General features: G+C 43.3%; 1 protein-coding gene across 1 annotated transcript in view; it reads left to right on the forward strand.

Moving 5' to 3' along the window:
* The first annotated feature begins 8364 nt into the window (after positions 1 to 8364).
* LOC104998616 (putative nmrA-like family domain-containing protein ENSP00000305954) overlaps positions 8365 to 20521 on the forward strand; it is a 19954-nt gene continuing 7797 nt past the window's right edge. Inside the window, 3 exon segments of the mRNA XM_010853885.1 lie at positions 8365 to 8404; positions 12787 to 13025; positions 15002 to 15251. Of these exon segments, the coding sequence (XP_010852187.1) occupies positions 8365 to 8404; positions 12787 to 13025; positions 15002 to 15251 (529 nt within the window).

The raw sequence follows: 20521 nt of genomic DNA on the forward strand, positions 1-20521 counted from the left end.
ATGTCCCTTTTCATATAAAAGAAGCCTAAATTCTGATTTGGGTAAGATGATTCTTTGGGATACTAGTCTGCCATCTTCTCGGTCTGCTGGATTTCTGAATAAAGTTGCTATTTCTTGCCTCAACACTTTGTTTCTCGATTTATTGGCCTGTCATGCATTGATCAGTATGAGCTTGGACTCAGTAACACTCAGAGAACCAATAGCAGATAAAGTGACTGAATGGACATGAGTTTGAGCAAGCTCCAGGAGATGGTGAAGGACAGGGAAGCCTGGTGTGCTGCAGCCCATGGGGTCACAAAGAGTCGGACAGGACTGAGCAACTGAACAACAGCAACACAGTGGCTGAACACTTGTTCATCGCTTGGAAACATGAGCGTGGAAATCAAAAGGTGGCGACTTAGTTAAGGCTGATTTTCATGAACCAGCTTAGAGCTGAAAGAAAATTAGGAAAACAGTTAGTTAATAATGATGGCTATGGCTGCATAATGTAAATAATTGTGGTGAAACAGCCAATCATTTTGGAGTATCGTGAACACTAAAGAAAAGCTCAGCCTATAAAAAAATTATTAAATTAGGCATCTTTTCTAGCTACCTAGAGAAAACTGGGAAAGGGATAAAAGTAGCAAAAATTAGAATACCAGATGACAAAATTTAGCAATCAGACATTTAGCATATAAAGAAAATATTTGCCTTAGAATTATTATTACATTACTAATGTAGTCTGGGAATAAAAATATTCAAACAAGAACTGTACAATGTAGAAGGTGAAAGTCCTTTTTCCTATTCTTTTTTTTTCCATCTCACTCCTCAGAGGTAACCTCAGTTAGAAATTTAATGTCTGAACCTTTAGACCTTTGATAGGTAGACAAATTTATTAATATCATGCTATACATATCCTTTTATTTTAATATACTATCCTACAGGTTGGCTTTTTTCGCTTAGCAATCTAAAATGCACTAAATTCCATATTAGTACATATACATTTAGTTCATATTTTAAAACTAGTTACATGGTATTCCACTGTAAGTATGTGCCATGATTTATTTTATTATTCCCTTTTTATACAGATGAGAAGCAGCAGCTATTTAAAGAGAAGTAGAAACCGTGTCCCTGGGAGGGTCAGGCGAGGGCACAAATGCATTAAAATGAGGACAGTTGGTCAGTCTCCAGGAGCCTAGTGACCAGACCACGGGATCCCCTGAGCACAGCTAAGTTTTGGAGGGAGCTAGTGGTGCTAAGAGCAGGGGCTAGACCACCTGGGGTTGAACTCTGTTTCCACCATTACTGAGAGCCCTTAGGCAAATTTAACCTCTGTGCCTCATTTGCCTTGTCTGTAAATTAGAAATTACGAGAACACCTACTTCACAGGCTTTAAGATTCCTTGAGTTAGTAAATATAAAACATTTAGGATAATTGTCTAGCCCATAATAAGTTAGCAATTATTATGTAGGTCGTAATAGGGTGTTGAATGTTATGTAAATACAGTGGAAAGCCATTGAAATGTTTTCAGTAGGGGAAAGAGTTGACTCAGTTTTTATTTTTATATGATCACATTCTCCATTGGATGAAGAATGGGTTGGAGGGAGGCGAAAACTAGACTACTCACCTATGAAGCTATTGCATTGGTCCAGGAGAGACCATTGCTATACAGTGGTGACAAAGGAGACAGAGAGACATGAACAGATCTTAGATCTATTTTGAAGACAGAATTGAATGGACTTGTAGAAGGGTGAGGGGATGGAGACATCAAGAAGCTCTCAAAAAAGGCTGTGGTGTGCCAGACTGGGGAAGCCTGAAAGGGAAAGAGTTAAAAACTGGGAGGGGATTAGGGTTTGATTTTGAACTCAGTAAGTTGGAGATGTTATGAAATATGGAAGTAGATGTTGTCAAGTAGGCAGTTCCATCTACAAATACAAAATTAGATATATGTTAAAATCTCATAATGCATCTAGGCTTCATTAATCTTATTTGTTGTCAATCATGAATTTATATTCAACAAGTAGTTATTAAGCAACAAATTATGCATTGAATGCTAACATATTTTATTGGCAATGGAACATTTTAATTGGATTCTTTCCTCTAACTAGAAAAGCGCTGCATCTTGCATGTGCACTGTTGGTTGTATAATATTCTACCATATGGCTATACATAATTTAATCATTTTCTGTGTTTTTTCTAATTTTTTGACATTTGAAATAATACTTCAATGAATATTTTTTGTTCATAAATCTACATCTGAGCTTTTAAAATAATTTTTGAGGGGGTTTAGAATAGGTTTGTAGAAACAATTCTTTGTCAACAAACATGATCTTTTTTAGGATTCTTTTTTTAGTAGTAAAATATTATTGTCTATATTCATTATACTGTGTACTAGATAGATCTCTTTTTTAGGACTTTTGAAACATACTATCAACTTAGTTTCCAAAAAAGTATTAATTTACACTCTTGGTCACAATCTATGAATGTTCACCATACCATGGGGATCAAAATTAAAAACTCTGCTAATCTAATGTAAAGTGAAGTGAAGTGAAGTCACTTAGTCATGTCCGACTCTTTGCGACCCCATGGACTGTAGCCTACCAGGCTCCTCAGTCTGTGGGATTTTCCAGGCTAGAGTACTGGAGTGGGGTGCCATTGCCTTCTCCAGAGGATCTTCCCCACCCAAGGATCAAACCCGGGCTTCTCACAGTGTAGGCAGACCCTTTACCGTCTGAGCCAGGTGAATCTAATATAAAAGGTTAGTTGTTTAATTTACATTTCTTTAACAACCAGTGATAGGATTATCTCTGCTAATCTATTGCTCTTCCACTGACAGAAGGTGTGGTTCTCCTTACCTGCAGTCTTCTCATTATCCCTTTCACCTGGTTTGTGTTTAGTCGCTCAGTCCTGTCTGACTCTTTGTGACCCCATGTACTGTAGTCTGCCAGGCCCCTCTGTCCATATGATACTTCAGCAAGAATACTGCAGTGGGTTGCCATTTCCTCCTCCAGGGGATCTCCCCAACCCAGGGGTCCAATCCTATCTACTCTGTCTCCTGCATTGCAGGCAGATTCTTTACCCACTGAGCCGTTGGGGAAGTCCCAGTGGTTTATTTGACCCAATTCTTCACCTTTCATCTCCAGTGACACTCCTTCAGTCCTGACTGCACCCCTCCTACCTCTCAGCTCAGTTCAGTCGCTCAGTCGTGTCAGACTCTTTGTGATCCTGTGAACCGCAGCATGCCAGGCCTCCCTGTCCATCACCAACTCCTGGAGTCCACCCAAACCCATGTCCATTGAGTCGGTGATGCCATCCAACCATCTCATCCTCTGTCGTCCTCTTCTCCTCCGGCCCTCAATCTGTCCCAGCATCAGGGTCTTTACAAATGAGTCAGCTCTTCACGTCAGGTGGCCAAAGTATTGGAGCTTCAGCTTCAACATCAGTCCCTCCAGTGAACACCCAGGACTGATCTCCTTTAGGATGGACTGGTTGGATCTCCTTGCAGTCCAAGGGACTCTCAAGAGTCTTCTCCAACACCACAGTTCAAAAGCATCACTTCTTCTGTGCTCAGCTTTCTTTATAGTCCTCATAGACCCATGTTCTTCTCCTTCAGAGAACATATTTCTAATTATGTGTTTATTAGCATAAGTGTTTGATTAATGCTCATTTCTCCCTAAATCCAAAGCTTCAAGAAAATGCAGGAATATTTTGTTCATCATTGAATCCTCACTCCAGAAACAGTTATGGAATGAATAAATAGACAAAAAAATGAATAGGAAGTGGGAAGAGAGAGACACTATAATTGGCTAGCCTAGGTTACATGCCTATGCTGGGAGGCAGGTCTATTACCGAGAAAAGAAGCAGTGGCACAAAAATGGTCAATGGGAAATTATTATGAGCTGGGCAGCTATCCCAGTTTGTATCGACCACAAGACATTCTAAATTTTTATGTAGTCAGAGCTGCAGATTTTCTTTGTTAGGAATTTCTTTATCACATATGGACTGAAAAAGTCCTCATCCTGAGTGAAATTAATGTACCTTTACATTTTCCTCTAGCTGTTTTCTTTTTATTGTTTCCTTTAAACATTTGCTAGTAGCTGGACAAGTGTCACTGTGAAAATGTAGAAGAAGACACAGAAAACAAAGTGTGTCTTACAGGAAGACATTTCTGAACTGGACAGATGTGAAAGAAAGGAAAACTTTCTTTGTCTTCTGATACACATTACATCAGACTTTCTTTGAGGGGTGCTGTGTGTCTCAGGAGAAAGTTAGTTCCCTAAACAAGGGTTAGAACCAGAACCCTCTGCTTGGAAGCACAGAGTCCTAACCACTGGAGCACCAGAGAATTTTCTGATATGATTTTCTTTTTCTGGTTTGCTAGGGTAAAATGGAATATCTTAATATTGTCCTCATCAGCATATTTATAGGGCCAGCATCATTAAAAGAAGACTCAAAGAGTCGGACTCAAGTAAGCAACTAACATACACACACATACACACATACACACACAAAGGATGGACTGAGTTTTCTGATATGGATTGAAAGACATCTGTAGGTTGCCTTGGGTAGTATGGCCATTTTAACTTTATTAATTCTTCCAATTTGAGAACGTGCACTTTCTTTTCATTTCTTTGAATCATCTTCAATTTCCTGTATTAAATGTTTAGTAGTTCTCAGCATAAAAGTCTTTCACCTCCTTGATCAGGTTTATTCCTAAAGTATTTTTTTATGCAATTTAAAAAGGGATTTTATTTTTGTTTTTACATTTCCTTTCTGATATTTCATTGTTAGTGTAAAGAAATGCAACCCATTTCTGTATATTGATCTTGTATGCTGCTACCTTGCTGAATGACTGAGTTTTTTAAGTGTAATACAAATCTTCTCAGACCACATCAGCATGCCAAAGTGAGAAGCTGAATGAGTGATTACAAAACAGTATTTGATGCTCAACCAGCTAAATTTCCCGAATCCTCTCCCCATGCCCAGCCAGCCCTAATTCCTCCTGATAATCCAAGAATTTTTCTAAGGAGGTGTCCTCACTTGCTTCCTCTTTATGGCATTTCTCTACCACCCCTAGTCAGGACCATGGGAGCTGGGGCCTCTGACTTAGACTGCATAGCTTATCTTTCAGTTTTTTTTAAATTTATTTTTTATTTTATTTTGGGCCCCAAGACATGCAGGATCTTAGTTCCCCGAACTGTGCCCCCAGCAATGTAAGTGTGGAGTCTTAACTACTGAACCACCTGGGAAGACTAAGTAGTTTAATTTCATGTAATCCTCACCACGTCTATAAGAGGGAGATATTACAATCACTGCCCACCCCCCCATTTTATAAATGAAGAAACTGAAGTTTAGGGAAATTTTACAGTGTCCAAGAGGTAGGATTGGGATGGTCATACTCTAAAGCTTTGGTCATGTGTTGCACAGCTTTCTAGTTGTGTATTTACTGGGTTGAGTTAATTACACTTGGAAGTAAGAAGCAGACATAGGCAAGGGAGTGCACAGCTGAATGTTGAGAGCAGAGTCCTGCCCATTCTCTCATTCTTGTGGCTGGGCAGACCAAAAAAGCAAACTCTTCCTATCAAGGGGACCCTAAATAAATGTTGAGACATAAGCTTAGGATGCCTTCAAATTACAAAGAAAACGGCATCACTGACTTCTGTTTGAACACCTAGTCTCTTAATGGGTTGCTACTTGCCCTGGTAGGGATTAGCTTAGTTAAAAAGCTAACTTTTTTCCCGCACAGGACGAGATGGTTGGATGGCATCACTGACTCAATGGACTTGAGTTTGAGCAAGTTCTGGGAGATGGTGAAGGACATGGAAGCCTGGCGTGCTGCAGTCCATGGGGTCACAGAGAGTTCGACATGACTGAGCGACTGAAAAACAATGTAGTGGTCATTTAGATTGTCTCCAGGTGTTTTTTAAATACAAAAAATGCCATGGATTATTTATATTCCTTGAATTATATATTGAAAAATATATTGATTATATTCCTTGAATATAAATCTTTGTAATGGCACTGAGAACTCTCCATATGGCTAGGGTAAAACTATATGTAGTGTAGGATAGCAGAGGTATCATATATCTTTCTTGTGACATGAAATGGAAAGATGTGAATGATCAACTCTTCCAGTCTGAAGCAACTCCAGAATTTACCTCTCTGTTTCCTTGTGAGTTATACTATACAGGAGGGTGGGTGGGAGAACTGCTTCCTCTCACAAGGATGAACAGGCGGGAGTAGGTGATAGGAGCAGGAGGGTGGAGGGAAAGGCAAGGGGCAGACGGGCTGCAGGCAAGGGGCAGGTTACTCCCTGTTTTGGTTCCATCTTCACAGCCTTTTGGCAGAGGGCTCCAGGTAATCCTGTGCTATCTGCTGTTTTCAGCTCCTCTTCATTTGTGATGCAGAGTTTGTGCCCTACAGCTTTCCCAGTGACCTAACTCTACCAATTATTCTTTGATTCATTCAACAAATATTTAACCTGCACCTGCCATGTGCCAGATATAGTTGTAGGCACTGGAGATATATGCAAGTGAATAGAACAAAAACAGCCTAGCTCTGGGGAGCAGGGAGCAGAAATAAACATATGAGCAAATAAACATGCCTGTAACATGTCAGGTCATAAATGTTATCAAGAAAAATAGAGTATGGGGGGAAGGAGAGAGCCACCTTTAATCCACAAATGTGTTCAAGTCTTTCCTACTGAAATAAAACTTTATTGTACCTTATAACCACAGTCCACTCTTTTTTTTTTTTTTTCCCACAGTCCACTCTTACTTCCTTTATAGCAAGTTTCCTTAAAGGCGACATCCACATTTGCATTTGTCATTTCCTCAGCTCCCAGTTTCTCAACCAGCTGCAGCCCCAAACCCAAAGGTCCAGTTCTGAGCTCATTTCCCCCTGAGCCCCACTACTGTTCCTCCACTGCCAACCCCTGCAGTTGGCAGAGCCATTTTTAGTCCTTTCTCACTTTCCCTTCCCCCATCCAATCAATCATAAAGGCCTTCTTACTTTACTTCCTGAATGTCTTTCTCTTCACCCCCATTGTCACTGCCTCTGTTGGCTTGCTAGGGTTGCTGCACCAAAGTACCACAAAGTGGGTTGATCAAACTACAGAAACTACTTTATTATCTCATGGTTCTGGAGGCTGGAAATCCAGATTTTGGTAGGTCTGATTCCTTAAATAGGCTGTGAGGGAAGGATCTACTCCAGATCTCTCTCTTAGGCGTGTGGATGGCCACCTGAACGTTCACATGGCTTCTCCTTGTATTTTCACATTGTCTTCCTTCTGTGTTCAAATTTCCCACTTTCTCTTGATTGATTGATTGGCCATGTTGTACAGCGTGTGGGATCTTAGTTTCCTGACCAGGGATGGAACCCACACTCTTTGCAGTGGAAGCACACTCTTAACCACTGGACCACCAGAGAAATCTCCAAAATTCCCCTTTTTATAAGTAGATCAGTCATATTGGATTAGGCACATTCTAATGATCCCACTTTACCTTGACTGGACCTCTGTATATACTCTCTCTCCAAATAAGATCACATCCTGAGGTGTTGGGAGGTAGGACTTCAACCCAGGAATCTTGGAGGGGCACACTTTTACCCCAAACAGCGCCTCCATTCAAGCTTTTGTCACTTCTCAACTGTATCATTTCTTATTTGTCTCCTTAGGGGAGACCCTGCTTCCAGCAGCATCTTCTTTCAATCCATCCTCCTTTCTGCTGCCAGAGGATCACCTAAACCTGCGGTGGCTGCCAGGATAAATCCACAAACCGGCCCTCTGTCCTCTGCCTTCTGCCATCCTTCCCAGTCTTACTTCCCACCACTCAAGTAGCATTTTTGCAGCCATCTGGAGCCCTTCGTCATGATTACCCTGCCTGTGAGCTTGACTGTGTGTGGCTCCTCCTGCCTGGGATGGTCTCTCTTCCTACTCTCACTAACTGAACGCTTCATGGGGTCTTCAGGCCAGCTCCAGCGACATCTTTCCTCAGAAGCCTTCCTTAACACCCCCATTCTGGGTTTTGTGTTTTCCCTCCAGGACCTACGTTCCCTCTGCATTTCTCTCTGCTTTTCTTTTACTTACTAGTCTGTCTCCCTTACCAGAGCCTCTAGTTCAGTGCCTAGTATACCAAAAGTACTCACTACACATTTGCTGAACACATGAGTAAGTGAATAAATGAAACCTCCTTTAGAAAATTGCAGTGTCAGAGTGAGTTAGTTAGGTGGTGATAACAAAAGTTTTTACAAGGCAGGGACAAAGTCAGCGGTGGGTGTGGTAATCAGAAAGGTTTAAAATTCTCACACGCGACAGAAACTGCATTTCAGCTGCTGTCGTGGTTCGGAGGAAAGTACTGCTACTGCATTGATTCTTTGTTTGGTAACATGACCAGCAAGAAAATAATTGCAGTGTTTGGAGCAACAGGTAAAAAAACTTCTTACTTTAAAAGTGTGTGCTGACTTGGCTTACTTTCTTGTTTTCCTGTTTTTAATTTCAGAGCCTGCAAGCATAAACTGAACAAAGAGCCCTTTGGAGAAAATTGAGAAAAGTCTGTCATTTGCTTGCATTTCTGATGTGGTAAAGGGGCAGGGTGATTTGACTTGATTTGTTCAGAAATGATCTCAGAGGCACAAGGACATCTGACATAGTGTCTTGTTCTTGATCATGGGCTGATTTGTTGGTGTAAGTCTCATTTCAGCACAAGTTATCCGCTACAGACTTTTCTCCACTCGCTTCCTGACAAACACAAGGAGCAAATGTGAGAAGGCCATGGGCATGCAGAAGATAACTGCGTCCTGACCAGTACTGGAAGGACTCTGAAAGGACGGAGTGGGTGGGGATTAGGAGAACGCATGCCCGGACTTCTCTCATGCACAGCTGCCCGAGCCCTGAAACTGGCATTTCTGCTTCCACTCTGCCTCCCTCACAATCTGTTCTCCAACAGCTAGACCTATCTTTGCCAATCTTTCCAATCAGCTCACTCTCCGTCTGTCAGTTCTCATTCCTGCCTTTCGATGATCTATTTGAAACTTCAGATCATGGCAGGTCTCGGCTGAAAACCCCGTAACAGCGCCCCCTACATCACTCAAGTGAAACGAAAGCCCGACTATTGGCCTGCAAGACCCTTCTCGCACTTCCTCCTTTGCCATTCTCCCTCTGCCACTCTGCCTGTTCCTCACACTCCCAACTTAAGGCCTTTGCACTGGCTGCTCCCTCAGCCTAGAATAATCTTCCTTCCTTCGTCACCCACGATGTTTTCTCTCTCATGTCTTCCAAGCCCTCTCCATAACCGCCCTCCAGACTTTCCTTTTTTAATATGGCAACTTCACTCCACCCTGCCACCATCTGACTCCCCTTCCTGCTTGATTTCTTCCTTTACCATCTTCTCTCCATACTAGGATAGAAGCTCTATGAGGACAGGGGTTTTGTCTGAAGGGAGGCAAGTGCTAAAGTGGGGAGAAAAGAGAAGTAAATTATCAAGAAACCAACAGCCATGGGCTTCCCAGGTGGCTCAGTGGTAAAGAATCTGCCTGTCAATGCAGGAGACACCAACCAGTTCAACCCCTGGTTTAGGAAGATCCCACATGCTGCAGAGCAACTAAGTCCGTTTGCTGCAGCTGCTGAAGCCTGTACCCTCTAGAGCCCGTCTTCCGCAACAACAGAGGCCGCCAAAATGAGAAGCCCTCATACTGCAACTAGAAAGTAGCTCCCACTAGCCTGGACTGGAGAAAGCCCATACAGCAGGGAAGACCCAGCACAGAAGCTGCCCACATTGCCCCCAAAACAACTCCAAGAGCCAGGTATGACACTGACTTTAAAAGGAAAAAAAGGCAATCAGATGAGGGGATGATTGTATATCGTATTAGGGCAATAGTGAAGTTGTTGGTTTTTCCTGAAAGAGATGAGAAGTCACTGAAGGGTTTTGAGCAGAGTTGTGACATGATAAGACTTGGTGCTAAAGTTTCATATTGGCTTCTGTTTGGTGAAGAAGCTGTAGGGGGCAAGGGCTGAAGCAGGGAGACTTATGAGGCTGTTGCCCTAAACCAGGCATGATTGACAGTGGCTTAGACTAAGGAGTGGTCATATCCCAATATGTTTTACGGAGCATTGACTTGGTTCCCTGATGGGTCAGATATCAGAGGTGAAGAATGACTCCTAAATGTTCTGGCTTGAGCAACTGAAAGAATAAAGTTGTGATTCACTGAAATGGGGAGGACCTGGAGGCAGCAGGTCAAGACAAGTCAGGAGCCCTGTTTCAGTCTCTTTAAACTTGAGTTGCTGCCTAGGCATTCAGAGTAGAAGGATGGTAAGAGCCTTGGGAGTGGCTCCTAAAGGAATCAGGTTAGAGGTGTTAAAGTTGAAGAAAGTTGACTTGCAGTTGGCTGAGGAGGTGTGCTGATTGCTTTACTGCCCAGTTTTAATCCTTTGTTCAATAACCTTGGATTTCTGGGTGTGTGTTTGGGAATTTGGGAAAGGGTTACTAGTTTGGCAGATAAAAATACAAGATGCCTAATTAAATGTGATAGGGAAAGTGTTAACCGTTACTTGTGGATGCGTTTGCATGTCAAACTCTTGAGCATCATCTCCAGTGTCTGCCATTAAAATGTTGCTCTCTTCATGGACTCACCTGCAAGGGAGCACAGCCAATATGGCTGAATTTGTCCCCTGGTTGGAGTCTTAATGAGACATCAAAGTGGGTGTGATTAGGAGAGCCAGTCCTGGTTTTGGTTCAACTCCTTTTATTTTTTCATACTTGTCCATATCGCTTGCTTCTCCATTTTATGTGGGTCCAGACAAAGACTGTCCATCTGAAAGCTGAGAATGCAGAGCACAGAGGTTTCATTATTTGTACTTCCTTCATTCACTGATTCTTTCATTCAGTAAACAGATATTGAAAGCTTGCAGTGTTCCAGGAACTAATCTCAAAACATGATTGGCAAACGGGGATAAAGAGTAAACAATTTGTCTCCAAGGTGAACTTTAAGTTACAGTACAGTCATAAGGAAATAATTACAACAGTCAGTGTTTTGAGTTGCACCGTGTCCCTCCCCAAGTTTGTATGTTGAAACCCTAATCCCTAGTACTTCTGAATGTGACAGTATTTGCACATATACAATGTGTTATTGTATTGTTAAAGAGGTCATTTAAAGAGGTGGTTCAGTTAAAGTGAGGCCATAAGAGTGGGCCACAGTCCAATCTGACCGCTGTTCTCTTGAGAAAAAGGAAGTTTGACACAGAGACACGAGGGGCTCAAGTGCGCACGGGAAAGCCCACATGAAGACACAGTGAGCAGCCTCTCTTCTCACAATCCGAGGAGAGAGGCTTCAGGCGAAATCAAGCCAGCCGAGGACACCTTGTTCATGGACTTCTGGCCTCCAGGGGTGTGAAAAATATGGGTTGGTTAAACCCCCATTCTGTAGAATCTGGTTATGGCAGTTCTAGCAAACTAATAAGGTCAACAGATTTTTTAAAATTGATTTTTAATTTTTATAGATGCAGCATTTCAGAAATAGTGTTCTCAATGTAATATCTTCTCCAATCTCTGAGGATATTAATTCTTTAAAAATTTTCTTCTGTTCCCTGCCTTTTTTTATCTTTTCTTTTTTATCGGTTTGTTTATTTTCATTTTACCTTTCATGCTGGAGGCTTTCCTCGAACATCTGATGAACTTTGGCTATCCATTCATATTCAGTACAAGAGCACAAAACTGGCTAAGGGTCCAAAGGTAAAGTCCACTGAACCGCAGGCTGACAGGATTATCAATAATCTATCAGTTGGGGTACCCCCAAAAAGAAGTGCCACACTCTCTCAGAGAAGTTGAGAAAATTTAGTAAAGATGGGAAAGAACAGAAAGACCAAGTAAGCAACACAAAAGGACCAAAGGATAAGAGAGATGACCAAACCCTGGGAAGAGCAGCAATGTGAAGGGGTCACCTCTGCTCCAACCCTTGGGTCCCCTGTTGATGCTCTCCTCTGGCCAGACCCAGACTGAAGGCAAAAGAGCCCACTGATGGAGTCCATACAGGGCAGCCTCTCAGGGAGCTAGGCAGGAGAGAGAACGGAAGATGTTTTTTGAACCACACACACAAAATTCAGGACAGATATGGGACCAGTTTGATGGAGGATCCCAAATATCAGTGAATGTGCAGAGTATGTGGCACCCCCCCATAGGACATTCAGTAAATATTTGTAAAGTGGGTTAATCAGGTGAGTGATGATCATATCATGAACAGTCTTAAACATCATAAAAAGAAACTTCTGCATTTTCAACTTTTGAAAAAAAATAATAGAATAGGAACTTCTTTTGAAAGTAAAACTCTATGAAGAACCTAAAAAATGAAACCTATGACCGGTTAAGGCTTCTCTTGTGGCTCAGATGGTAAAGAATCTACCTGCAATGTGGGAGACCCAGGTTTGATCCCCAGGTTGGGAAAATCCCCTGGAGAAGGGAATGGCACCCATTCCAGTATTCTTGCCTGCAAAATTCCATGGACAGAGGAGCCTGACCAGTTAAAAGTAGAATTGCTCAGTGGACTCTGGGGTGGAGGCTCTGGTCCCCTGCTCCCCTGGCCTCCCTGTTGCCTCTGGGCTCCCCCATTCTTTCTCTCCTCCATGGCTTCTGCTAAGCTACCTCTGAGAACGCTGTGAGAAACCTAATTTGAAAACCGCTCTTGCAAGCCATGGGAATGCCTCCTGAAGTAGTTAGAGCAGCAGTTTTACTCTGAGTAATTGGATTCCTTAATCAGCTTCTTTTAGTGAACATTCTTCCTGATCCTTTCTGTATTTTTTCTTCCCCAATTCTGCAGGAGCTCAGGGCGGCTCTGTGGCCAGGGCCATGTTGGAGGGTAAAAAGTATGTGGTGAGAGCGCTGACCCAAGATGTGACCCAACCAAAGGCGCAGGTGCTCCGGGACCTTGGGGCCGAGGTGGTTAAAGGGGACCTGAATGACAAAGCATCGGTGGAGGCTGCCTTGAAAGGAGCCTATGGGGCCTTCCTGGTAACCAACACCTGGGACCATTTCAGCAAAGAGAAAGAAGTGTGTCAGGTGGGACCCACGTTCAAGCCCTTTCTTTTTTCCTGCCTGGCCATGCTCTCCTCCCTGGAAGGGGGTGGGCCTCACCCCATCACTTCCCTCTGGCATTTATGAAATCCATGTACTTCAGGTGGATTATTAGGTGACTGTAAAATCAGTGTCATGTGACATCTGTCCAGAGGTGACCTTGGAGATCTGAGAGTGGTCGTGTAGTGAAGCCAGCTTTTAGAGCCTCTGATTCTTACCGTTTGTTGTCGATGGCATGTGAGGGTTGGCAGCAAGGACATCCCATGAATTAAGGTTACTCTGAGAGTGAAATGGGAAGAACAAAATGGAAGGATTATGTTTAGACTTCCGGCATAGAATTTGGAAATGAATTAGCAATGGGTACATAAGAAAAGAAGTAAGCAAACAAGCAAATGAGCCACAAGGATGAACTCCAGGGAAAATGAAAATTTGTAGAAAAGGTGAATGTGACCATAAAATATCGCGTGGGTCTGCTTCACCCATGTTAGCACTGATGAATGATGTAGCCCCAAATATGATATTCTGAGGATGAAAAAAAGGCAGTTGTGTATGTATGTGATGGTTATGGTGGTGGTGGGCTGTATGTGTGAGAATACTGTTGTGCTGTTGTTAAGATATGTCCAACTCTTTGCGACGCAATGGACTGTAGCCCACCAGGCTCTTTTATCCAGAGGATTTCCCAGGCAAGGATACTGGAGTGGGTTGCTGTTTCCTTCTCCATGGGGTCTTCCCTGACCCAAAGATCAAACTCGCTTCTCCTGCTGCATCTCCTGCATTGCCGGTGGATACTTTACCACTGAGCCACCAGGGAAGCCCATGTGAGAGAGACAGAGAGAGGGAGAGAGCGCGCTGATGATGAGGCTCATCTGTTATAGTAGAAATTTAGTAGATGATTCCTTAAACTGAGAAAAATTGAGAATTAGCAGTATAAACATGTTATTTAGAAATAAAAAGCAGCTAAAAGAGATGAAAATGAGCACGTAGAATATCGGGAATGAGCCCATAGAATTTCTGGAAAGTAGTTATCACCATGGGGGTACAGCGAACTTTTCTGTCATTAAAAGATCTACTTATAGTAGTAGTATTAGATCCCTTCCCCTATGCCAGTACTATTTGCGAATTATACATAAGTTTAAATAGAAAATATGAAGATTAGATTTTTAAAATGTAATGGATGGGGTCAGACTTTTTCAGAAATGGTAAAATTCAAAAAAATTAAGAGCAGGATTGAACCATTTTAGGAATGTCTGTTAATTACGTCACTTACAGCTTATCTTTAAGTGATAAATTTAGGAAGGGCTTATTTTAGGAACTCTGAGTTCTAATTCTGATATTCACTCACTGTGGAATGTAGGGGTACAAGTCATTTCTCTGTCTCACTTTCTCAACCTAAGCCAGATTAGTTATGTCTTCTCTGTCTGGTATGGGGTTTTGTGAGGAAAAGAAGGACAAAAGAGAGAGGGAGAGGAAGGATGAAGGAGCTTTGAAAAAAATGGAACTAAAACTACAAAAAAGAAAATATATGTACATCCATGCATGCTTGTATGTGTGTGTGTGTTTATAAAAACCAATTATATACATATATATCTCCCTCCATTTTGCCCTCAGTATCCAAATGGTGAACAGATATACTCTATCATCAGAAAACATCACACACTGCTTTCTCAGGTATCCCTGAGCTTCTTATATACATATAATGTGGTAGTGGATCACAGAGTTACTGAGCCCAGAGGCAGGGGCCGGATTCCTTACTGTTTGCACCAGAAGATGGGTTCAGCATTTTGACACATTGGAGCCTTTGCTCCTGGATCCTGGTGGCCTCTCCTATGATCTGAGGCTGGGAAAATCCCCTCCAAGGAGCACAGTAAGAGAAAGGGGGCTGGGTAGAGGACCCAGAACCAGCCCCCCAGTCTGCATGCAAATTCAACCTTCTCTATAAGGCGTCTACCTTTGTCCCTCAGGGCAAGGTGGTGGCTGATGTTGCCAAGAGCCAGGGTCTGAAGCACGTGGTGTACAGCGGCCTGGAGAACGTCAAGCGCCTGACAAACGGCAAGCTGGAGGTGCTGCACTTTGACGGGAAGGGAGAGGTGGAGGAGTATTTCTGGTCCATTGGCGTTCCCATGACCAGCGTCTGAGTGGCAGCTTACTTTGAAAACTTTCTTGGCCCATTGAAACCGGTGAAGGCCTCTGATGGAGATTACTACACCCTGGGTACGTGGAGGGTTGGAATGAAACTACCCTGACACCAGCTTTCCTGCTGCTCAGCCTCCTATTCCCCTCCTTCCTCTCTCCGCATGCCATCCGAGTGCCTGCTGTGTGGTTGGCTCTGGGTGAAGTGCTGACAGGGGCCCAGCATTGTCCTAGATTTCCCGGGAAGCTGGATCTTGGGCTGGAAACACCAAGGATTACACTTCCTGTCTCATCCAGCTGACGCTCCTCATATAAGCAGTGAGCCATGTGGCCTCAGGCCTCAGTTTCCTCATGTCTAATAGGAAAGTTGGACAAGATGACTTTCCCTTCTAGCTCATCTCTCTGCCCTTCTGTGGCCACAGGGAACACATTCTTCTCTTGACCTGGATCTCAGGGTCAGAATCCTGAGAGGGTCCATGGCCACCCTGAATGCACCCGAGCTTGTCTGATCTCAAGCTAAGCAGGGTTGGGCTGGTTAGTACTTGGATGGGAGAATCCTGAGAGGGACACTGACTCCCTGGGAACGGGTTTCCAGCCCTGCCTGCAGAGTCTGGTTCCATAAGTCTGGTCTGGGGCCTGCAAGACTATAGTTCTAACCAGGACTCCTGGTAATTCCAATGCTGCCAGTCCACTGGCCAGCACTCCCCTGCCCTTTGGGGACATTTTCTTTGCCCATAGTCCAGGGTGGCTCTGTAGAATGGAGGGAGTGTGAGAGAATCAGTGACTGCAAGTCAGTCTTTCTTCCCTGCCACATAATTAAGACTTACCAGGGACGTAACTCGTGTCAAAGTAGATCTGAGCCTGGAGTGCCTGCCACATGTCACAGATGACTTGGGTAATAGTTCAGCAGGTGACCAGATAAGTATGTAAATGTGATACATCGCTTCACCCCACTTCCCTTCTTCCTATGCCTCTACCAGATTTCAGAAGCCTGCACACGTGACATTTCCCAGGTTCTAAGCTAGGATATTATAATCTATGAATTAGATTGGCCCTAGGTGAAGAGGTGATGCTTTAAACTTCTGCTGGTATCCAGTCCCATTTGAGTTGCCTACATTTGTAAAAGGAAATGGCAACCCACTCCAGTGCTCTTGCCTGGAGAATCCCATGGATGGAGGAGCCTGGTGGGCTACAGTCCATGCGGTTGCAAAGAATAGGACACGACAGCGACTTCCCTTTCACTTTCACTTTCTTTCATGTTTGTAAAACCCAGCCTCAGGTATCCCTGAGCCTCATCCTCTCCCTTCCGTCAAGCGCCGCCCCCTCCATAGGGAATAGCTCCCTGCCACCACCCCGCCCCCACCACACACACCATGCTATACTATGCTAAGTCACTTCAGTCGTGTCCGACTCTTAGCGACCCCATGGACTGCAGCCTTCCTTGGGATTTTCCAGGCGAGAGTACTGGAGTGAGGTGCCATTGCCTTCTCCTACACACACACCATAGGGAATATCTAGCATTTACTGAAGACTTACTGGGTGTTTGGTGTCTGTTTCACAGATGGGGAAACTGAGGCACAGATAGATTAACTTTGCCAAGATCAATAGTAAGGTAGAACCAGAACTTGAACTCTGGTAATCTGACTCCAGAACCATACTCTTTTAATGGGAAAAAAAAAAAAATTGTTTTTTTTTGGTCTCACAATCAGGCAAGTGGGATCTTAGTTCCCCAACCAGGGATTGAAATCGTGCCCCCTGAGGTGGAAGTGCAGAGTCTTAACCACTGGACCACCAGAGAATTCCAGAACCATATTCTTTCTTTTTTTGCAGTCAATAAGAAATTTACTTGTTTTAAAAAAATCCAAATGCCAGCATTGTCCAGAAAAATTTAACAGGTTTATTTATAATTGTTATAAAGTTGAACTGATGAGACTTGTTCACTGAAACATTCTGACATTCGTTAATGTTTTATGTCCCACATTTATATTAAAAATTCGCACACAAATGAAAATGGAAAAACTGCCAATACCTCATTTCTGTCCCCTATTTTTCCATTTGCAATCATATACTTAGGTACCTTTGACCCCATGGAAAAAAAAAATCTAACGTTCAGAACTACCAGTAGCAGGAAGAAGATAATTTTTTTTTAAAGACTGAAATGTTTACCATCTTAGTGGATTCTTAAGCACGTTCTCCACATATGCGGCATGCTAGCTGGATGTCTTATGGCATAATTGTTACAGGTTTGGCATAGCACACAGGTTGGTGTCTTCAAAAAGGCCAACAAGATAGGCCTCATTTGCCTTCTGCAAAGCACCAATAACTGCTCTCTGGAAGCGCAGATCTGTTTTGAAGTCCTGAGCAATTTCCCACACCAGATGCTGGAAGGGGAGTTTGCGAATCAGAAGTTCAGTGGACTTCCGATAACGTCTAATTTCACGGAGTGCCACAGTACCAAGCCTGTAAAGATGAGGTTTCTTCACTCCTCCAGTAGAGGGCGCATTCTTGCGAGCAGCTTTTGTAGTGAGTTGCTTCCTCTGTGCTTTACCGCTGGTTGATCTGCCTACATACGAGCCATGGTATAGAGACCTCCTTACTTAACCCTTTCTTCTTTGGCTGGAGCTAAGCGAGCTAGAGGCGACGCTGGCCGGCTGCGAACAGAATCCCAGAACCACTGTCCCTTAGCATCTTTTAAACTCAGCCCAAGAACTTCAATCTTCAAATAAAAGCAAACCTCAGAGTCAGAATAGACTTGATTCTGAATGCCTCAAAAACAGAGACTGCCTTTTTACAATTATAAGATGTAATTTATTTATAATATAATTTATTTATATTTATAAATTTATATATTTTATAATTATAATTTATATTTATAAATTTATATATGTTATAATTTATGCAGAGGAATGAGCAGACATTTTGCCTACCCAGATATCAGGTAGGAGATTAATTTTGCTGAAAAAAGACAAACTGTGACATTTAGTTCCTGGCTGCTAAACCTTAAGTCACTTTTACACTGGACTGGACTTCAGAGACCTTGACTCTTGTCCTGGCCTGTTGTTTTCTAACTGTAAGGCACTGGGTGAGTCAATAGACTTAGATTCTTCCGTTTAAAAACCAGCAGTGCTGGGGCTAGATCACGTCCACATTGGGTTCCAGCCTCAGGAGTGTGGGCTTCTGGGAATCTGTGAGAGGCTGTGCCCACCCGTAGGAAGGGCACAGAATTCGGAGTGATGGATGAGGGCTTGAGTTCTGCTGCTTGCTGGCTGAGTAACCTCAGGCAACTCCCTGATATTGCTATGTTTCAAGGTTGTTTTGAGGATTAAACCAGCCAATATGTTTGCTAACTGATTCATTCAATAAATATTTGAAGGCCTCCAACGTGCCAGTCACTTACTTCACTTTACTGGGGATTCAGTAATAAACCACTCAAAGCAGACAAAGCTCTGCCCTCATTAATGGAGAAGGCAATGGCAGCCCACTCCAGTACTCTTGCCTGGCAAATCCCATGGACCGAGGAGTCTGGTAGGCTGCAGTCCATTGGGTTGTGAAGAGTCAGACACGACCGAGCGACTTCACTTTCACTTTTCACTTTCATATATTGGAGAAGGAAATGGCAACCCACTCCAGTGTTCTTGTCTGGAGAATCCCAGGGACAGCGGAGCCTGGTGGGCTGCCGTCTATGGGGTCGCACAGAGTCGGACACGACTGAAGCGACTTATCAGCCCTCATTAAGCTCATATTCTGGTCGAGGAGGTAGACAGCAGAGAAGCATAATAGAGAAGTAAAATGTATTATATGTTAGAAAGCGATAAGTGCTCTAAAAAAATAAGGCTGAGTAAAGTGTATGTGGAGTGTTAGCAGTAAGCGTGGTGTGTGAAATTTAAATTAGGGGATTGGTGGGCTTCTTTGAGAAGGTGACATCTGAGCAACTTCTGATAGAGGTAACTAACTGGCTTTGTGAATATTCAGGGGAAGACATTTTCAGGCAGACAGAACAGCCAGTGTGTTGGATCGGAGCAGGTTGGGGGCTTGGGGAGAGGGGAGTAGGAGGTGAGGCCAGAGGTAGTAGAGGGTCTGGTCCTGTAAGCCATGGTTTTTGTCCTGAGAGACACAGAGAACCATTGGAGGGGTCTGGGCAGATATGACATGAGCTAACTTTAGTTTTTACAGAATCACTCTGACTTTTGTGTTGAAAAGAGACTGTGGAAGGGCAAGAGTGGAATTGGAAATAAGGGGCCCAACTTTGCAATAATCCAAGTCAGAGACGGTGGTGGCTTTGTTGTTCAGTCGCTGAGTTGTGTCTGACTCTTTGCGACCCCATAGACTACAGCACACCAAGCTTCCCTGTCTTTTGCTATCTCCCAGAGTTTGCTCAGATTCGTGTGCACTGAATTGGTGATGCCATCTAACCATCTCATCCTCTGCCGCCCTCTTCTTCTCCTGCCCTCAATCTTCCCCGACATCAGCGTCTTTTACGAGTTAGCTCTTCTCAGATGGTGGCTTAGACTAGGGTAATGCCAGTGAGGATGGTGAGAAGTCTTCAAATTCTAGACACTATGAATACGACTACAAAAAAAAAAAAAAAAGGATCTGGGGGGGGAGACAAATGTCAAGGTTGAATCTAAGATTTTTAACTTCAGAAACTGGAATCATAGAGTTGCCATTAACTGAGAAGGAAGTCTGTAGCAGAAGCAGGTTGTCCAGGAATTCATTTTGGGGCACAGTGAGTTTCTAATGTCTTTTAAACATTAAAATGTAAAATGTCATTAAACATTTAAGTAAGGATATTGAGTAGGACATGGGACAAATGCATCTGGAGCTGAACAGAGATATTGGGGTTTTTACACACAGAAGATGCTTCAGTTCAGTTCAGTTGCTCAGTCGTGTCTGACTCTTTGTGACCCCATGAATTGCAATACGCCAGGCCTTCCTGTCCATCACCATCTCCCGGAGTTCACTCAAAATAACATCCATCGAGTTATCTCATCCTCTGTCATCCCCTTTTCCTCCTGCCCCCAATCCCTTCCAGCATCAGAGTCTTTTCCAATGAGTCAACTCTTTGCATGAGGTGGCCAAAGTACTGGAGTTTCAGCTTTAGCATCAGTCCTTCCAAAGAACACCCAGGGCTGATCTCCTTTAGAATGGACTGGTTGGATCCTCTTGCAGTCCAAGGGACTCTCAAGAGTCTTCTCCAACACCACAGTTCAAAAGCATCAAATCTTCGGCACTCAGCTTTCTTCACAGTCCAACTTTCGCATCCATACATGACTACTGGAAAAACCATAGCCTTGACTAGATGGACCTTTGTTGGCAAAGTAATGTCTCTGCTTTTCAATACGCTATCTAGG

The sequence above is a fragment of the Bison bison genome, unplaced genomic scaffold, assembly GCF_000754665.1.
Source record: "Bison bison bison isolate TAMUID 2011002044 unplaced genomic scaffold, Bison_UMD1.0 scf7180017864333, whole genome shotgun sequence".
In the NCBI taxonomy this organism is placed as follows: Eukaryota; Metazoa; Chordata; class Mammalia; order Artiodactyla; family Bovidae; genus Bison; species Bison bison.